The 21515-nt window shown below is 34.5% G+C and overlaps 2 protein-coding genes across 2 annotated transcripts in view; both read right to left on the bottom strand.

Moving 5' to 3' along the window:
• Window positions 1-21515, bottom strand: part of LOC126965899 (hemicentin-1) — a 561675-nt gene that overhangs the window by 409352 nt on the left and 130808 nt on the right. Inside the window, exon 2 of the mRNA XM_050809669.1 lies at window positions 7912-8111. Coding sequence (XP_050665626.1) covers window positions 7912-7990 — 79 coding nt within the window. The 5' untranslated portion in view covers window positions 7991-8111. The remainder of the gene's footprint in view (window positions 1-7911; window positions 8112-21515) is intronic.
• Window positions 15491-16378, bottom strand: LOC126966113 (uncharacterized). The gene has a single exon (XM_050809987.1). It carries the CDS (start codon window positions 16376-16378, stop codon window positions 15491-15493), a length of 888 nt encoding a protein of 295 aa, XP_050665944.1.

Below are 21515 nucleotides of genomic sequence, written 5' to 3' on the forward strand. Positions count from 1 at the left end.
AACATTATTTACAATTCTAATATTATGTGCATCTACCTATAAGAGTAATATACAGCATTGACCAATAATAACTTAAAGCTAGTGTTTTATAACTAAGTACAAATTAAAGTTAATGTGAATATTAATTTAGGTTACTAAGTTTATAGTTAATAGCTTGACTTAGCTGACGTATGTTAGTATTTTATTTTAAAATGTGTCACTCCTATAAGAGGCATCTTCAGTAACTGTTGAGTTACCGAACTCGGGAACAAGAGTCAGACACTTTCAACGAAACTTAAAGAAAAGATATCAATAAACTTAGAAAAATATATCACATAACATAACATTTATACACAGTGTTATATTATGAACTTAACTTATACGTTGTAATAGTACGGAACCCTTTATGTACCAGTCTGGAGCGCACTTGACTAGTTTTATATTTTTTAATTCTAGATACGGCTATGCGTTAAAAATACGAAAACCTGTTTGATCATGGAATACATAGTTTGCAATATTCTGTAATTGTCAGAAATAATATTAATAAAACTGTTATCAAAATCATTAGGTCTCATTCTAATAAAGCTGTTTCAACGTATCTGTGAAACCCTGTAATACATATTTTCACTTGACTGTTTGCTTACAGCGTTGATCGTTAACACTTTTAAAAAGAGACCTTTTTATAATCTGCACTCAATATTTAGCAACAGATGGTAGGTGTTGTTTTGGAAATAATTTATACCATACTTATAGCACTTCATAATGAGCGTTTTTAAAATTCTCGTGCAAATGAGGGCTTAAGTATCACAGGCGCGGACTGACTTGGATTGTAAACGCTACAACCAACAGTAATACAATATTTGTGTGATCATGAGGCCAAGTAGCAAATGGGCATTTATTTTACTGGTTTTCTTTTAATAAAATATACATATCAAATTGAATATAATAATAATAAATTGAAAATAATAATATAATTGTTCGGTTTAAGTTTTAGAAATATACTAATTCTATTAAATTCTTTAAAAATAGAATGTTGTTTTCGTTGAAAATTCAGAGATTTTAAACTCCAAAGTTTATTTTTGGGAAGCAACTTCCAAATTTTTTATTGGACATTTCAAATTATATGTAAACATTCTATTCGGTTCAAATTTTTCTTTCAGTCCTTCTTTTTGTAATGTATGTTTGCGTAGGAATATTTTCATTGGATTATGTTGTAATCGACTCTCTAAGAAACCAATTTTTGTAGATATTGAGGTATGACCGCGCCTTAAGAATCATAGTATTAAAAACCCAAAGAAAGAAATACCACAATTACATTCAACCTTATCCCTACCCCCAGCGTTTAATATAAATTTAGTTTAATTTACAACTCAATAAAAATCATCGTTTTTTGTAATCAAAATCAAAAGATTTTCACTTTCAAGAAATTCACTTAACTCCAGTTGACACTTATGAATATCGAAGTTTTACATTTATCACCACTTCTGAAAATTTTGAGCTTTAGTGAGAAGAAGTGGCAAGACACTCAATGCCACTCTTAACGATATTTAAAGCTACATCATTTTACAAATGTTCATATAATCTAAGCAAAGATGCATCAATAAATTATATTCAAACATATTAACTAACTTTAATAAGTTAAGAAAATAAAAGTTACTCTTAAAAATAATCTCCATAACTGTTGAGTACATTGGATGTATCAATACTCGTATAAGACTAAAGATAATCCTCAAATTACAGAATGTTAGAAAACTTTACGTTCTTAAAGTTCTACAAAAAAATCTTCTGTAAGCTTTCTCTCCGCTGGTCGCTGTCACAATGTAGCCCGCATTAATTCCGTCGTCGTGGAGCTTATGTGAAAACTTAACTAAAAATCAAATGAAAATTTAAAATAACTTTTCTAGAAAATGCACTAGTAAATATCTAGCTTAACAAAGCATACAGTTTTAATAAAATTTGATAAATAAGCTGCGAGCGAGAAAATCTGATTTTCTTTAAAAGAAAACTTTGTTAGATTCTCTTTGTGAATAATTGTATTAACTTTAAATTGAAGTTCGACAAAGGTCGTGGTACCGACTACTTTTAATACATTATCATATTTTATAATTTAAAAATATAAAATAATATTGTTCCGAAATGATTTTAACAATCAATATGTTAAAACTTATAAATACAGCATTAATTAGTAACTCAAATGGTAAATAAATATTTTGCACGTACGGGTACTTGTACGGGTAAGAAGTACTTGTGATGGAAAGAGGTAATAAGGTAACCGTTCATGGACATAGCGAGGACAATAGGGCTAAAGAGATCCGTTGTTGAGAGTATGTTCATGTCTTGATGGTCCCTAAGTCATATCGTTTCTTTTTTTTATGAAAATAAGGGACGAGACGAGCAGGGCATTCAGTTGATGGGAATTGATGCGCCCTGCCCATTAGAATGCAGTGTCGCTCAGGATTCTTGAAAAACCCCAAAAATTCTGAGCGGCACTACAAATGCGCTCGTCACCTTGAGATATAAGATGTTAAGTCTCATTTGCCCAGTAATTTCACTAGCTACGGCGCCCTTCAGACCGAAACACAGTAATGCTTATATTACTGCTTCACGGCGGAAATAGGCGCCGTTGTGGTACCCATAATCTAACCGGCATCCTGTGCAAAGGAGCCTCCCTCTGGTTTCAGGAAAACTGCAGCAACGTAACATATTGAAACAACACTTGGTAAACGTCATGAATCTGTATCAGTTCGCAAAGCGGCTTTGACATGGGGAGAACAACTAATAATAAAAATCCCAGCACATCTTTTAAATCTTACTTAATGTAAAACTATACAATTTTAAGAGGCTTCCGCAAAATTAGTCAAAAACCATCACTTTTTACACAAATTATCTTGCCCCAAATTAAGCATATATAGCCTGTGTCATGGGTTGCAAGACAACGAAATATTTAATATTGTATTAAACTACCTACTACTTACTTAAACATACATAAATACATTTTAACATCCATGACTCGGAAACAAACATCCATATTCATCATATAAATGCTTGCACCTACCGGGATTCGAACCCGGGACCTCTAGCTTAGTAGCTAGGATTGCTAACCACTCGGCTATACAGGTCGTCAATATAAATAGTGTTATATTATGACAATATTATATATCTGATAATCAAACTTGGAATGAATGTGTCTCAATATAAAATTGTGTGTAATTTTTAATTAATATGAATTAAATATTTTTCCTTCTACTCTTCATACTTCCAATTACAGAATACAAAAACTGAATACAGAATAAAGAATTGATTTGAATTTTAGACCTCAGTCGAAATGAAACTGTTGACTGTATCGGGTAAGAGAAACTGAGAAATAAGGCGTATAAATACACAATATAGAATAAAACTTAAACTTAGAAATCTTATAAATGTTTGTATTAAAATAATCTTAATTAAAATAGCCTGAGGAATATATTTTATTTTATGCATTTTAACGAAAGTTCTTTCTAATTACGGAGCGTTGCTATGCCATAACTAAGTCTGCCCGGTGCTTTCTAGAACAATATAATATTATTCTAAGTCTAAGAGCTGCGTTACTATAAGAACACCACAACCAAGTCAGCAAACATTTTGAAAAAGAATAGTTAGAATGTTCTTTATATAAAAAATTATAACATTTAATTGATTGACTTTCAACTATTTTCCATTCGGATTTAATAGTAAAGATGCATCCAATGTTGTGTTTAAAATGGGAACGGCTAATGATCGCACCAAAGGTTTTTAATTTAATCGCACCGTTGATGAAAGACTTGAGGAATGACTACCACGGAATAAGATGAAGAACTCATCTTAGTATACCCTCTCTTAGAATAATAACAATAAAACTAAACGAATATATTTTTTATATCTACACTTATATTCATACATGTAACTTTTGTAATTAAGTATTAATTAATAATGATGTGGTTGGCGTAGTTGGTAGCATGTATAGTATTACTGTATTATATTATTACTGATTTTTTTATAAGCACTGCGTGCTACTGTTTGTTGACCCGAATAAATAAAATAAAATAAAATAAAATAAAATAAAATACCCACAATTGGCTATTCGCATCAAATTTAAAGTAAAATTAAAAAGGTTCTTGGCTCCATGATTTAAAGGACTTACTGAGAAAGCACGCAAAACTACGATCATTTTTTCGGTGATGTATACATGTCATGACAATTTGTACATGGCAAAATAAAATTGCCTTCACAGAGTTTGAAAATAAAAATTCAAAGCTAACCGTTCGAGTGACGTTTCGGCATAAAATCTTGTATGCTTTGTTCAACTCTCAGGTTGTGACTTCATCTACATCTACCTTACAGTTGATAACCTGCTCAACCCCAATATCTGCATATTAAGAATTGACTTGAGATTTCGCTCTTGCAAATCTAAACAATTTGTTATGTTTTTAAAGTGATAACCCAAACTTCTAGGATTTAGGACTCTTAGGACTTATAGGAAATTTGAAAAACAAGAACAAAGCATACAAGATTTTATGATGATACGTCACTCAAACGGTTAGCTCAGTTGGGAGAACACTCGCACGGAACGCTAGAGGTCCTGGGTTCAAGACTCGCATCGTTCATAAAATTTGTTTTCAAATTTTATTAGTGTATTTATCCTAGAAGTGAGGGTCACTTTAAAAACATAACAAATTGTTCACAGAGTTTATTAGTTTTAAGTCCCCAGAATTCTTCCACAATCAGCATCTTTCATCAAATGGTAGAAATATATCGATAGCGAGAGAATAACTTCGAAATCACAATATCCACATCGTCCTCTCCTAGACTACACCGCCCTAGTTAAGCCGATGTACACTAACGCGCATTAAGTTTTTACATACGCTGCAGTAACGTGCTTACGACGGCGACGGTACTAATATGGTTTTGAGGACATCCCTTGTAATTCCTTTATTAATGTCATGGATTTGTCTTTAGCGGGCTTTTATAACTTATACCATGATTAAAGAATTATTTATAAAGCGGCTTCACAGGCTGGCAGGGCATGTAACAGACCCATCTTATCATGAACTGATAATTAATAATTGAATGAATTTGAAAATTTGCAAACTCCAAACTTCTTCAAATGAAAACTGAGCAGACAATTCGATCTTTCTAAAGAGAAATAAATCTATCATACATTATATCAACAATCACCTAATTATCTTTTGAAACATTTCTCTTATGAAATATTCCAACTCATGGTACTAAATAATCTAAGTATTGGTGATTGATTTCATCACGTTAAAATAGACCAGCCTAGGAACTTTATTTTATACACTAAAAATATGTTTTATAAATCTAAAAAGTAAGAAAAGGTGAACTATAGACCTAATGATCACTCTACTTTTTTTATGACAATAAGGGACAAGAAGAGCAGGATGTTCAGCTGATGGTAATTGATCCGCCCTGCCCATTACAATGCAGTGCCGTTAGGGATTCTTGAAAAACCCAATAATGAGCGGCACTACAATTGTGCTCTTCACCTTGAGACATAAGAGGTTAAGTCTCGTTTGCCCATTAATTTCACTAGCTACGGCGCCCTTCAGACCGAAACACAGTAATGCTTACACATTACTGCTTCACGGTAGAAATAGGCGCCGTTTTGGTACCCATAATCTAGCCGGCATCTTGTGCAAAGGAGCCTCCCACTGGTTCACGGATTATTAATATTAAGGAGTGTCTATGAAGAATAATACTTAAAATTATTTAAATGAAACATTATGAATGAAATCTATCGTTGAAATATATCTATCAATATTCAAACTTAAACTATGCATCTAGTCCAGTCTGTACACTAAAATGTAAACAGATATCATAAAATTCAAGTACAGAAACAATACTTATTTCTCCATATCTTGTAGATTCTAGGTTTATAAGTTATTTTATAAATTTTGCCTTCGGGGAATCCTATCTATCGTACAATTTTAAGAGAATGCTCCCCAAGGACTCTCTCGAACCGTTGAACTTGTGTGTTCTTAAATTGTTGTCAATGTTAAGAACTTACTTTGCTTGGAATTATTTCGACCTACATTTAATAGTAAAGCTGTTTTTTTTTCAGTTGCTTATTTTAATATCCGGACGTACCATTGACAAAATTGATTGATGACCCACGTTGATACTTTGCAGATACTTATATTTTTTAAACTTATAAAAACATGCATTTTGGCGATTTTGGCGAGGCAACACGTCCTGAGGATGCCTCGTGTAGAGGCGAAACACGTGTCAAATTGTTTACAGACAAATATTGGCGGAATTAACAATAAATAAAACTCAAATCATTCGTACAATTATGGATTTCCACAAAGTAACACCTACTTCAATAAATTTTCTTATAAAAACAGTTATATCTTACATATAAAATCCTCGTGTCCAGGTGTTTGTTACCGAACTCCTACGAAACGGCAAATCCAATTTATTTGAAAATTTGTATGTATATCGGGTAGGTCTGAGAATAGGCCAACATCTATTTGATACCACCTGATATTTGATACCACCTGATATTTGATACCCACCCCAAAATATTTTTTTTTGACAATTTTTTTTTTTTATTTATTATGATTCAGCATTAAAAAATACGTACAACAACAAATTTTAACCCGTCGACGATTACGATCAACACCTATTTTTGTATCGTGATTTTAATATTACTCAATTCCATCCACAGATATGTAATAGAGTTGCAAGATGGCAATCGAATAAAATGATTATTGTAGTACGACAAATTCTATGTACAATATATTTGGTAGGTCTGAGAATCAGTCGTCATCTATTTTTATACCCCAAAAATTTTAATTATTGTTTTTTTTTTACTATTTTATATGGCAATACGACGTTTACTGGGTCAGGTAGTTTATATATAAATTTACACGAAAAAGATGCATGACTTTACACTTAGGAAATGTATGTTCAAGTGAATTTCGACCTACTTGTTTATTATGACTGGAGGAAAATGACATTAAGGTGAGGGTCACGATTAAATTCTGTCGATAGTAAAAGTCGGATTTTAAGTATTCATTACAAATGATAGCTACTACTTATACCAGCGCGCACATCATAACCTCTCTTCTAGTATAAAATATTGATTTTTGTAAAGTACGTTTGAAGAGAAAGTGCCCTTGAACATTGAAGTAATATTTTATACCTGCTAACTACGTACTAGAGAAGAGGTCTTTTGATTATTAATTTGTCACATGAGATTGAGTCAGCTGTAGTCTCCTCACTTAGTCTATGCTATGTGTTTGTAGCAATAACGAGTTTGTGTAAAAAATATATTTCTAGTCGAGGAGTGTAATTACACATTTTTTTCACCACAGGGAGGCTCCTTTGCACAGGATGCCAGCTAGATTATGAAGCAATTCAAGTATCCTTAGCGGCACTGTACAGCTAAGCGTCCTGCTCGTCAAGTTCCTTATTGTCATAAAAAAAGAGAGTACTCGTAGAACAAGCCATACCAAAATGTATGATTCAGGCATCACTCGAACGGTTGGCTCAGTTGTTCTCATTTGCCCAGTAATTTAACTAGCTACGACGCCCTTCAGACCAAAATACAGTAATGTTTACACATTACTGCTTCACACCAGAAAAAGGCTCTGTTGTGGTACCCATAATCTAGCCGGCATCCTGTGCAAAGGAATCTACCACCGGTTTTGGTTACAAATTTAATTTGTGTAATTAAAGCCAGAAGTGAGTGATATCACTTCAAAAATAACAAATTGTTGAGATCTGAAATAGCGACATCTCAAGTCAATTCCCTAATATTAACTGTAATGTAGATCCTGTAGATGGAGCCACAATCTGAAAGGTGTGGCTCCTTCTACAGAATCTAATTGTTCTTTACTTAAGGATTTTTAATGAATGAATTTAAATTGAAAAATCAAACCAATATTAACTTACCATTTTTAGCCGCCATGGTGATGGTCGCAGCCAATATCGCACTGGCGACCAGCTGGCATAGAGCCGGCCACGGCATCATGGTTATCGATTACACGAACATGTCACAGGCACATCACTATTATAACACTTCACATCACTACGATGTATTTTAATTTAAACCGACACTTATTGTTAAAACTCGACGTCATATCGTGGAACATCTGCAACAAAATAATATTTAATGAATTAGAACTGTAGCACTTGATGATAAGGTGTAATTTGCATATTTAGGTGATATTGACGTTTGCATAAGTAGTAAAAAAATGATGATTCTGTTTAAATACAAATACAATGTTATGTTGGTGATTAGTCTATCTAAGTTTGTTTTATTTTTCGGATGATATTTATAATTATGAAAAATCCATATGTAGATCAATTTGGTTTTAATATGGGGTATGACATCGTTGATATGATATTTTTCATAGATTGACCCATGGGGCAGGGTGGCTTACTGGTAATAGAACTTCCACACGACCATGCGTTGTGAGCTGTTCATTAAAGAACTAAATTGCATTAGATAAAATATTTAAACTGTAATTGTACCAGGAACAAATAAACTAATTATGCATAGAACTCGGCTAAGTCCAGTAAGTAAGACTTTTGTGACTTTTAAGCTTTACAACAAGATCTCAGAATTTGTTCAAATGTGTTGAAAAATGTTTATATGGTAAAGGTTGTTAATGTAGCGACCGCAATCAGGCTATTTAAATTATAAATTTCATCGTGTCAAAATTTTATTTAAAAAAAAAGATGAAGCCCGCTCAGTTTCTTGCGCCCGTTCTTCTCAGATATGAGGCAGTTTTTAGACTGTTGTTTGACAGTAGTTTTTGACTTTCAGTAAGTGATTTCGTATCCTATTTTGAAGCATCATCCATCACTTAAAACAGTATATAAAAATATATTGTATATACAATTACTTTAAAAGCTCATAAAAGCGATAACAAAGAAAAAGTTTTTATTAAAAAGGTGTTTTATAGCTCGTCATTGTGAAACAATAGAGCTTCTTCATTAAGGTTTCCATTACTATGATTGATCTACTTAATATAATATATTATATTTATTCAAAGAAGAACGATTATAGAAAGCAGATTCCCATGACCATCCGTCGCACTTGTCGTCTGTACCACGTACTCTCATTAATCGCACCCTTCGTTTGTGCGATTCGCAATTCATTAAGTCAGAATTTAGACACGTGCGGCAAGTGTTGGAGAGCAATGGTTACAACTCGCGATAGTGTTATCGAATGGCAAACACGACCATCAAACAGCAGCCTCAACATGTGGAGCGGGTCCCGGCATATCTACCATACATGAGAGGGGTAACGGATCAAATTGGACACCTATTACGCCGTAGATATAGCATTAGGACAATTTTTCGCCCCTTGACGCAGATTGGTGGTCATCTACCAACTTCGAAACCAGTGTTACAAAACGCGTCTCGCAATAAGACCCATAGTGCCGATGATCACGTAGTGGACATTGTGAGTACATTCTGTGCACCCGTGGACACCAATAGTGACACAGTGTCATTGATACCGTGCTCGTCATCACCAGCGCACCCCCCGCCCTGTCCAGCCGCGCACTACGAGCCCAAGTCCGCAGTAAGAGGTGGGACGTTATCGCGAACCCACAACACTCATCCTGATGAAGGGTTTCCGAATGGTCCGAAACTAGTCGGTACCGACACCGACAAAAATGTGAGTAAAGCCGTATTAATAAATAATTTAATAATGACTCACGAAAGTTTTAATAATTTAAGAACGATTATATTGTCTTTGATAAAGGTATTTGTGTGGATTACGTTGTTAATACAAAAGGTCCAAGCGTAACAACTTGAGCGAGCTCACTGGAGGATTTGAAATAGGATGAGCGACAGTTGAAATTTTATCTCAATGTTTATTATTATTTAAAATATTATACTTGAAAACAATGTAACACTCAAATATTGTTGATAACTTAGATCATGCTCTATTTGGAGCAATGCACGCACACTAACATAAAAAAAAATTAATAGCAAAAGTCTAGGAATTTCCAAAAAGACAGACAAACACCCACTGGCCAGAATTAAACGATCAGGTAATTAGTTACTTTTAAAGTAAATACATAAAGGGGGCCGATTATACAACTGTAAACTATTTGAAATATTAAATAATCTTACTATATTTTAATAACTAAGATTTAATTTTATATATAAGTACATACACACCTAAAATCACGCCTCTTTCCCGTAGGGGTAGGCAGAGACCACTTCTTTCCACTTGCTACGATCCTTACATACTTCTTTCGCTTCGTCCACTTTCATTATTCCTTTCATACATGCTCTCCGGTTTAGGGTACTCTTGACCTGGCCTTTTTTCAAGACGTCCCTGATTTGATCTTGAAACGTCCGCCTAGGTCTACCCCTTCCAACACTTTCATTCACACTGGCCTTATACACTTTCTTCGTCAATCGTTCTTCATTCATTCTCTCGACATGTCCAAACCATCTCAGCATACCTTTCTCAATTTTTGTCACAGCATCTTCTTTGAGACTACAACGTTTTCTTATCTCACTATTTCTTATTCTGCCACTCAGTGTAACTCCTATCATACTTCTCAACGCTCTCATCTCAACTGCATTTATTCTGCTTTCATGTTTCTTCTTATGTTATATTTATATTATATTATGTTTCCATACCCAACTTTCACTTCCGTACATGAGTGTTGGAACAAACACCCCCTCATGCACAGCCAAGCGAGCCTTATTAGACACCTTCTGACTGTTCATAAAGGAGTGCAAAGCTCCATTCACCATGTTTCCTGCATTCACTCTTCTTTCAATATCACTCTCATACTTTCCATCTCTTGTAAATTTAGAACCTAGATACACAAACTCATTTACCTGTTCAATTTTTTCATCTCCAATCACGATATTGCAGTCTGTCACTACCTCATCTCTTTCAAGCACCATCACTTTCGTCTTCTTTACATTCATCTTCATTCCCTTTCTACCAAAAGCTCCATTCATAGCAGTTACCATCTCTTGCAACTCCTCAGCTGAAGATGCAAGTAATACTTGGTCATCAGCATAGAGAAAACATTTGACGAGTAACTCATTCATTCTCAAACCACTGTCATTCTCTTTTAAACCTGTCAAGCAATTGTTCACGAACAGATTAAACAGCCACGGTGAAGCTACACATCCCTGCCTAACACCTTTTTCGATATTAAACCATTCAGTGTATGCCCCGTTTATCCTTACACAAGCACTAGAATCTCTATAAAGAGATTGCAATGCTCGTATGAGGACACTGCTTACACCGCTCGTGGACAATGCTGTCCACAATTCATTCCTCGTCACTCTATCATAGGCCTTTTCTAGATCCACCAACGCGCAATAGACCTTTTTGTTTTTAGCCAAAAACTTTTCGGCTATGCACCGCAAGGAAAAGACCTGATCCGTACATCCCATTCCCTTTCTAAGTCCCGCTTGTGCATCCCATACTTTTTCGTCTGTTTCATTCACAACTCTTTCAATCAACACTTCTGCATACAATTTACAGACGACGCTGAGAAGGCTTATACTGCGGTAATTTCTGCAGTCTTGTCGTGACCCATTTCCCTTATACAATGGCATGATTACAGCTTTGCACCAGTCTCCTGGTACTTGCCCATTTCGCCAGCACAAATTGAAGAGGCGGTACAGCTGGCTAGCCACTATGCTCTGACCAGCCCTCAGCATCTCAACGGTAATCCTGTCATACCCTGCAGCTTTACCTAATCTCATACTTTTCAATGCTTTCACTATTTCATCCATGCTTATCTCACTTTTATCAACATTTATATTAGTTTCAATAGAAGCTGCCGGATGTTGTTCATGCACTTCCTCTCTTTCAAACAAACTTTCAAAATACTCCTTCCATCTCTTTAGCACACATTCTTCTCCTCTTCTTCCATCATCTGACATACTTCATCTACCTTATCATCCACTCCTCCTCTTACATTCAACGTAGCAAAGCGGCTCTCCATGGGCCGCTTTTCGCCCCCGCGAGAAACGAGACATGATGGGTGGCGAACCACATCGCCACCATTTTGGTGAAATAACCTATTTTTATTAGTCTCCATTGCGTTCCCACGAATAGCAAGGGAAAGGTTTGTCCACCCCAGCAGAGCCCCGCATGCCAGAGTAAGGCTAGCTTGATTCATCAATTATAAACAAACAAACAAAACAAACAAACAAATATTTATTTATTACAACAAAATACAAAATACAATCAGTGTTGGGGTCTCCTTTTAAGCAAAGAGCTTCCTGTAGTAGGAGGCCCCGCTCTTCCATAGCAAAAACATAATAATGAGGTGTAATAATAGATAAGTTGACCTTAACATATACATAATTAATTAACTAAGGGAAAAAAATCTACTAACAATAATAACATACTAAAAATTCATTTATTTGTAATCTAAACTTAATGTGCTGTGTGTGTGTGGGTGTGTGTATGTATGTATGTGATTGTATGTATTGGTGAGTGTGTGTGTGTGTGGGTGTGTGTGTTACTTTGAAAGAAAACTTAAAGATTTAGTACGTAACTATAAGTAGGTTTTCTGTGTCTTCATAATTAAATGACCTTATCCACTCAATTATTATTTTCTTGCATTCATAGTATGATTTTTCATATATATTGTTTAGTTTATTTATTTTATTATACAGTAAGGCTGCACGTTTTTCATACTGTATACTTGCAAACGATGTTTTGGTGTGAGGTACATGAGCAACAGTGTGTTTAATTTTCTTATTTAGTAATGTACTATTATAAGGAATAGCTTTATGTATTTTTAGTACCGTATGTACTATATACAACTTTCTAACTGTTAATAAGTTACTGTCAGAATAGATGCTATGCGTGGGATGACGCCGTTTTTTAAAATACATAATTTTAATTAAAGCACGTTGCGCCCTTTCAAGTTCTTAAAATTTGGATTTTGCTGCGCCTCCCCAGATAGGTATACAATATATGAGTATAGATTGAACTAACGCTACATATATTTTATTCAGAAGATGCTTAGGCGTGTTTGTAGAATTTGAAGAATTTTCAGGAACAACGTGTCTTAAACTTCTGAAAATCCAGGTAAGTTTTCGAATTCTCTTAGTAAGTTGCTCAAGATGTGGGTACCAAGATAATCGCTGATCAATCACGATTCCTAAATATGTGGTGCTGGCAACTTTCCTTATAGTGGGGCATTCACAAGTTTTACCATATATTATGTTATCACACTTATGAACTCTAATATCAAAGTTCTTTGGCTGAGAGGGATTAGATATGCTGAAACAGATATAATTAGTCTTAACTGTATTCAGTGTTAATAAATTCATTTGTAACCAATTAGATACATGTATTATTCCTGATTCAGCTTTTTCCCGAACCTCATTCCAAGAACTTCCGCTAAAGACAATAGCAGTATCATCAGCGTAAGATAGTATACGAGCACCTTCTATATTCATGTTGCAGAGGTCATTTATATAAATTAAAAAAAGGGTAGGACCTAGAACACTGCCCTGAGGAACCCCAAAAGATAGTATCGAATCATCGCTTACATTCTCACCAACCCTTACTCTTTGTGTTCTGTGAGTGAGATAACTTCTAAATAATTTAAGCTGTGTTCCTCTTATTCCGATCTTCTCTAGCTTGTCTATAAGGTTTGGTATTGAGACGGTATCAAAGGCTTTTTTAAGGTCTAAGAATACAGAAATACATTTGTTACCTTTGTCTAATTGCTCTGTCACTAAAGTTGATAAAGAAGCTACTGCATCCTCTGTCGATTTACCTCGTCTAAACCCAAACTGGAATGGAGATAATATATTAAATTTATTTAAAAATTGTACCCACCTATTATTCAGTAGCTTTTCTATTATCTTTGAGATACACGGTAAAACAGATATAGGTCTATAGTTATTAATATCATCCTTATCCCCCCCTTTATGAATCGGTGTAATTATAGATCGCTTGAGGAGGTCAGGAAAAACACCTTTTTCAAAACATAAGTTAGCTAGATGAGTGATAACATGTACAACTTCATGACGTATGTGTTTCAAATAGCTCGTAGGTATGTTATCCCAACCCGCTGCACTAGACGACTTAAGACCAATTATAATTCTGTTTATCTCCTCTACGTCTGCCTCCAGTAAGATCATAGAATGTGGTATTGATTGATTATTGTCATTCTTTAAGGATTGCACAGAAGGTGGAATTTGTTGAGCCAGTTGTGTACCAATGTTAACAAAATAATCGTTTATGAAATTCACCGACTCTGATGCAGTATTTTTTATGTTGATTAATTCTGAGTTTGAATTATTAGTTTTATTAGAATATGTAATTAATTTAATATTTTTCCACAATAGGTTATTATTGCTTATGGAGTTAGCTAAAAGATCCCTTTCGTATTTCCTTTTAAGTTTTTTTATTAAATTATTACAATAATTTCGGTATCTAGTTTATTGTTTGGGATTCTTGTATTGGTGGTGTTAGTTTCAGAATCAATTTTATGATTCTGTTAACATATTAATCAGTTTATAAGTCAGTAGGTTTGGATCATGACAGAATAGTAATTGAGGTAATTAGATAGAATGATCTATTAGATATTTAAGGGCCTTATCATAATCTATGATTGTTTTGATTTTATGAGCATTATATTTTAATTTAAGTTTAGATAAACGTAAGAAGGTCGTAAAGTGGTCAGTAATAGAAGTATGGAGAATCGCTATATCTGCCGAAACATTCTTTTTATTAATTTTTAACATAAAATGATCTAAGCATGTTTTATCTCGGGTGGGTATTGTGTGTCCTGGGAGAAGCCCATGCGTTGCCAGCATATTAAGGTAGTTTAATCTATTCCTATGCTGTTGGGAAGATTCTGTGTCTTTATAAATAATATTAACATTTATATCGCCAGCTAGTACAATGTTTTTATGAGTTGTTAATGTACCAAGATGGGTACTTAGTGATTCTATAAAGGTATCAGTGTTAGTGTACGATGGGGAGCGATATATACATAAGATTGTATTATTCAATATGTCTACTTGCATACATGACGCTTGAGATAGCATAACTTTCTTGACTTTATGTCTGAGTTCTTCTTTAACATATATCGCTACTCCATCGTTATGGTTATTCTGCCATGTGGTATGATATGCACAGTAATTAGATATTTGCGGTATTGGTTTATTACTTTTAAGCCTGCATTCTGTCAAAATGATAACGTCAGTTTGAAATTTAAAATCTGCACAAGTTAGTAGAAAGTCGTCAAAGTTGCAATATATACTACGGATATTCTGTGATATAATAGTCAAATCATTTTTATTAACGTTTAAAATTTTATTTAAATTTGAACTATCACATTCAAAAGTACGCGCGATTTTAATTTTGTCTATTTCCTGTAAAGCTTCAATTGTATCAGCCATTTGTAATAAGAAGAAAATAATATATTTTATAAATAAAATAAAATGGGTTGTATGTAACTAAACTACTATGAGTAACCAGATATCTTATGACTACAAGAACAGATAGTCATTTTCTTAAAAGGAGTTGGTGAACTTGCTCTTCATTTCTGATCCGATTTATTGTGGAGTTCTCGTCCTTCCTCACAAAGACCTTGCCATATGCCGTCCAGCAGAACTTGTACGCCATTGATTTTACCAGATCGCGAGCACGAAAATGTAGCCGTGAGCCCTTCATCGTTAAATGTTCTCCTAAGAAAACCGGTGTGTCTTCTTGAAATTTTAGGCCAAGATGCTTACAACATAACTTATTTATCTGCCTCACATTAAAAGACTTACCCAGCCTTAGAAAATTGGTTTTTATCAATGTGGAGCCGGTTTCCACAATAATTGGGCTCGGTTTATCATTGTTTTTTCCTCGTACTCTGAATATATCTTTGATGTCGGTTTTACTTATTTTACAATCTATAGTTTGTGAGAGACATAGGGCCATTTCAATAAGATCCTCTTTCGTTTCGTTTTGCTTTTTAGGCACGTTTTTTATCTCAAAGTTAGCTTTGCGGCTTCCCATCTGTAGGTCTTCAATTTTATCCTCTAAAACAGCTATATACTTTTTGCCTTCTCTGGATTGGTTCTCCAACTGTGCTATCTTCTTTTTAAACTCTTCGTTTTGCAGTGTGAGGTATTCCATCGATTTTCCGATCCTAAGGTTGGACTCTTGTATATCCTTCAGAGCCGCTGTAACCCGCTTAAGCTCCTGTTCATTTGTATGCGAGCTGCGTGAGATCATTTGACGCATATCATCTCTGAGTTCGTCCAATTGCTTAGTGATTGCGTCATTAAATTCATCTCTAGATCGCTTTAAGCGTGGGAACACATATCTTTGCGGAGTATTAGTTACAATTCCCGTCAGCTGAATATCAGGATCTGACGCGGATTTAGTCATATCCGAATCCATAGTGTTGCTTGTAAGTACGCGTCTCGCGACGACGACTTCTTCTTGTCTTATGCGCTCCTGGTAACTCGCGTAATTGATTTAAGAATTTTGAACGATATATTCGTTTATTTTAAACACAAATATAATAAATTTTAACACGTCTGCACCGTGCAACTGACGTAATTGATTTAATGATTTTGTACGAAATATAATTTAAACAGAAATGTAATAAATGATCTTGTTACACGTCTGCACCGCGCAGTGGTCCGGGGGGAAGAGGAATTTATATATAAGACCCTGTGTTTTTTACGTCTAAGTGTAGTCGTCCAACAGAATCCCTCAGGGCTAAGCCATTATTTTATAGAATCAAAATGAATTAATAGAGAAGATAATTTAGTACCAAGTGATCGAAGTTCGCTCTATGTATAGTGTTGACGAGCGTGCAGTAAAAAGGTAACTTTGCCTTTTCTCAGATTTAAGAATTCCTTATCAAACCTTGTGCTAAAGGGGACGAAACATAAATAGAAAAATCTTTACCACCACGATAACTGCATGTTAGACTAAAAATCATGAGTAAAAAACTCAAAATGAGATTCGATCTCGAATATTTCCTTCTCCAAAATATAATTATATAGTTATAAAAATATAGTTAAAAATTGTAACGAATTCGAAACTGAATGTGAAGGAAATATTCTGTATCGGACTGGTTTGTATTTTCCGGTTATTGTTGTTGTATACTAAGCTTCCGCTTGTGGTCTATATGATTAAGCACTGTTTTTAATTTATTTTTAATTGCAAGACCGATCCTCGTGGAGTTCTTTGGGAGAGGCCTTCGTCCAGCTGTTTGGAATACTCTATGACAAGACAAAAGTGAACTGGAACACGAAAGTTCTGGTCGTTGTCGAAAGCTGCTCTTGGTAAGCTGGTTGAAACCAGCCGTCCTTGTCACCGTTTTAAATGAGGAATGACACCCTGGCCCATACGGCAACAGAGAAAGCCGATCTCATGTGCGCTATTTTTGCCTCCAACTCGACTCTTGACGACAACGGAAAAACACCGCCGACCATCCCGCGGTGTCAGAGCTCAGACAGCCTGAAGTACAGTTGAGACAGAAAACTGTTCGGCGAGATTTGTTTTCGTTGGACGTCAGGAAGTCGAGCGGGCCGGATGGCGTTTCTCCAATCGTGCTTAGAACGTGTGCCTTTGAGTCAAAGCCGGTGCTAACGCGTTTATTCCGGCACTCTTATTCAAAAGGCGTAGCCCCTGACTTATGGAAATCAGCCCTTGTCCATCCGATCCAAAAAAAGGAGACAGTTTGACTCCGGCAAAGATACAGAAAATGATAAATGAATATATTTATCTTACTTTAAAACAATATTGATCTTGGATTGGGAACCAAAGAAAAAGCTGTTGAAAATGTTTGTATTGAAAAATTGTCAAAAATGTTTCCTTCTAACTGATGTGTACATCTAAATAATTTGTTATGTCTTTAAAGTGATAACCCTCACATCTATTATTCTATTATTACACAAATGGAATTTGAAAAACAAAATTTTATTAATGATGCGGGGCTCGAACCCACGACCTCTGGCGTTCCGTCCCAGTGCTCTCCCAACTGAGTACTGAGAACTGTATCGTCATAAAATCTTGTATACTTTGTTCAACTTTCAGGTTGTGGCTTCACCTACAGGATCTTCTTTGCAGTTGATAACCTGCTCAACCCTCATATTTGCATATTAGGAAATTGACTTGAGATGTCGTTCGTATAAATCGAAACAATTTGTCATGTTTTTAAGGTGATAATCCTCACTTCTAGGATTAATACACAAATAAAATTTGAAAATGTGTGCATCCTTTCACATCATGAATAAATACATTAATATAAAAACATTAATTTTTAATCCACCCATAATGTGTTTATAGTACATCAAGGGCAGTATGAAATTATTTACTTGCTGATTTAGAAATGTTTGCTAACTATAGTTATAACTTACTCAATAGACATTTTTGCTAACATAATATATATTATTTCTGTTCTAATAAATAAAAATACCTCCCTAATCGTTTTAGTCATACCCCCCTTATATAAATATACTCACAAGCTGCTGATATTTCACATAAAATCTTCACAATCCATCCTTGATCTTAGTAATACGATTATGCAAATACTTAATAACAAAATCCCTTAAGAATTTTCCTTTAAATCAATTTCCAACAACAGGAAGACTACAAAAGAATCTATATTTAACCGGACCCATAAATTAGGGAGTCCGGTCGAGCATCATTCGATTGTTTAATGGTCTGTGAAATACTCTAACCGCCGAATTTTCGCCTACGTTCTTCAGTAGCAGATTATTGCGCTTTGTAGAATACCTAATGAGAGTTGCCAGTTCTCGGTAAAACGGAACTTTAGCTCATTTCGTATGAGGGATAGCACCGAACATTGAATTTCGATAGAATTTTAATGGTTTCGAACTATAATCAATACTTATGGACACAGAAGAGTTTTTCGTTTAATAGTGCTTATCTATATGTCTGAAAGTCCACGTGTTTGAGAAATTACTCAAATTCACTTCAAGTCATTATTCTTTAGAAAGGTAAATTAGTTGAAATGGGTAGCTTAGAGCTACAGTAATGTACTATGATACAATAATAAAGAGTAAAGATCTTAAACGAACTAATAAATGAGGTTTCCGGCTCAATTCTTTTCTGGTGACCGGTGCGGTTTGCGTCACCTAAACAAATGCGGCGTTACTTTGCGGACATCCATAATTATACAAATGATTTAAGTTTTCTTTAGTGTTAATTCCGTCAATATTTGTTTTTAAAACAATTCGACACGTGTTTCGCCTCTACACGAAGATCCTCAGGACGTGTTGTCTCGCCAAAATCTGGCACGAGACTGAATAAATTGAGCCGGAAGCCGCTGTTTTATACCCTCGTCCCATGAAATGACGTACTGTGATTGGTCGGCTGTTGTGACGTATTACCCCCGGAAGAGACCGTAACAAAGGTGATGGGACTAAATTTGTTTGTTCATTTAACAATGTAAACATGTTATTTTTGTGTTTATAATATAAAATAAAAAATATTTCTAATTGCTCTAACACATTTAAGCGAAATCCTTTTTCACATCACGTGATTTTTTCGGGATTCACACTTCGCGAAACATTTAATTGATACAGGTCACTCACTCGGAAACAATAATAATTTTAATATTTTACATACATGTGAATGGCAATAGGCATGAATGGAATGGGAATAGGCATGAGACCGATCGTCATGGCGATCTTTGGGTGAGGTCTTTGTCCAGCAGTGGACGTCTTCCGGCTGATGATGATGATCTCATCGCTAGGTCGATTTCTCGCATCTTCTACAGCGTGGGAGGATTATTGTTAACAGTGGCTATCACAGTAAATCACATTGGTTGCAGTGAAACAGGGCTATACTAAACTGGATCAAAGCCACTTTACAAACTATAACCATAACATACTTGTTCAACAAGAGAGCAAAGTTCATTGTTGTTGAGAGTAGGTACTGAGTTTGAATCCCGAGCTTGTGAAGGATTCTATAATTGAAGCGTATCTTATGATTCTAAGTTAGAATCCCGAGCCTAGATAGGGATTCAAGGCAAAGTTAGGCACTAGAGACAAAAAACTTTGCTCTCGAATAACACAACTTTTCACCTCATTAGCGAAAAAACAAAAGCTGTAAGAATAATATTCTTAAACATAATATTATTTTTTCATTTATATTCTCTTTTAGTAATAGACAATTTAATAACTACACCGTGCCTCCTTTAAACTGTCGACTAACATTGACAAAGTGCTCGTACATAGGCGGTTGTCTCCCATTATGTGAGACTTAAGCCCATTTTCCCGCACTTATATATAAAACGAATGAAATGAAAAATACAAAAAGAAATGAAGAATGTGCCAAAATCACATCGTCTCGTGAAGTTTCTAAATATCCGCCACAAGAAAATATTGACCTTATTCTCGCTAACGAAAAATCTGGTGCTAAGCCTTATTTCCAGCGAGTTGTAAGAATGTTTTCAATATCGAGCCTACAGCCAGCTTACCGTTCAGAGCCGTTCCAAACACTTGCGTTAACTGCTTTCTGATTGGCCGATATTGCGAATAACTGGATATATTTTTGCTACGTGTGTGATCAATCATTCCATTTCCGGTTTTTTGTGTGAATTTGTATAATTTTTTGTGTGTGAATTAGCATTAATGTGAGTCAAGTCACGAGGCAACCTACATTTATTTTCACAAAGGGTAAATTTTTGTGCAAGCCTTACCTTGTACTTTTCATTCTTCAATTTTTTTTAAGTCCAAGTTTCAATTACGAATTAGAAGTTTAAAAAAACACAGTTAGTGCTTTATCTTTAGCCTTACTCTGTTCCAATCTCAGCATTTACACTTCTAGCTTAATTAGTGAAATTAACAGTAAAAGTACTGTTAATTCGTACGTTATTATTGTATTCAAAAATTAATACGATTTTTAATTTATTAATAGTACAACCAGTAGTTGTTACATTTTAATTATTAAATATATCAAATAATGAGTTAAATTTACAACAAATTAAGGTGTCACAACATGCACAGTCTTTGCTTCCATGACACCAAGAAAACAATAATATAAAATAAAACAAAAACTATAAAATCAAAATACACGCAAATTTGTAAAGAAGAAAAAAAAAGAAGAATAACATATTCAAGTGCCATATTGTGAACAATAGAGTCTCTATTATCCCTCTATCACAATATAAACAGGTAGAAATGTACTTGCTGTTCCAACTTTCAGACTTCATAAAACTATTCATTAATTAATTCGGAAGTTAGTACAGTAATAAATATACAAATATATAATAAACTCCCACATCATGGAACTTAAATCAAATCAAAAAACAAAAATTTATTTATTTAGCATTTTAGTAAATAGTATTTGTAGGATTTCCCTTTTAAGTTCGCAGAACCTGTGTTAGGGAAGACCGCTCTTTCCAACGGATAAGAATGCTTACACATTTAACAAAAACATTAATTATAGTTAAATAAACCAATCTTAGGCATAAAATAAACAAACTAAAAATTGTTTCAATATTGAAGGTAGATTAATATTTGCGTGGCTCACACTAAACTTGTAAATAATATAC

This window comes from Leptidea sinapis, chromosome 9 (genome assembly GCF_905404315.1).
Source record: "Leptidea sinapis chromosome 9, ilLepSina1.1, whole genome shotgun sequence".
Taxonomy (NCBI): domain Eukaryota; kingdom Metazoa; phylum Arthropoda; class Insecta; order Lepidoptera; family Pieridae; genus Leptidea; species Leptidea sinapis.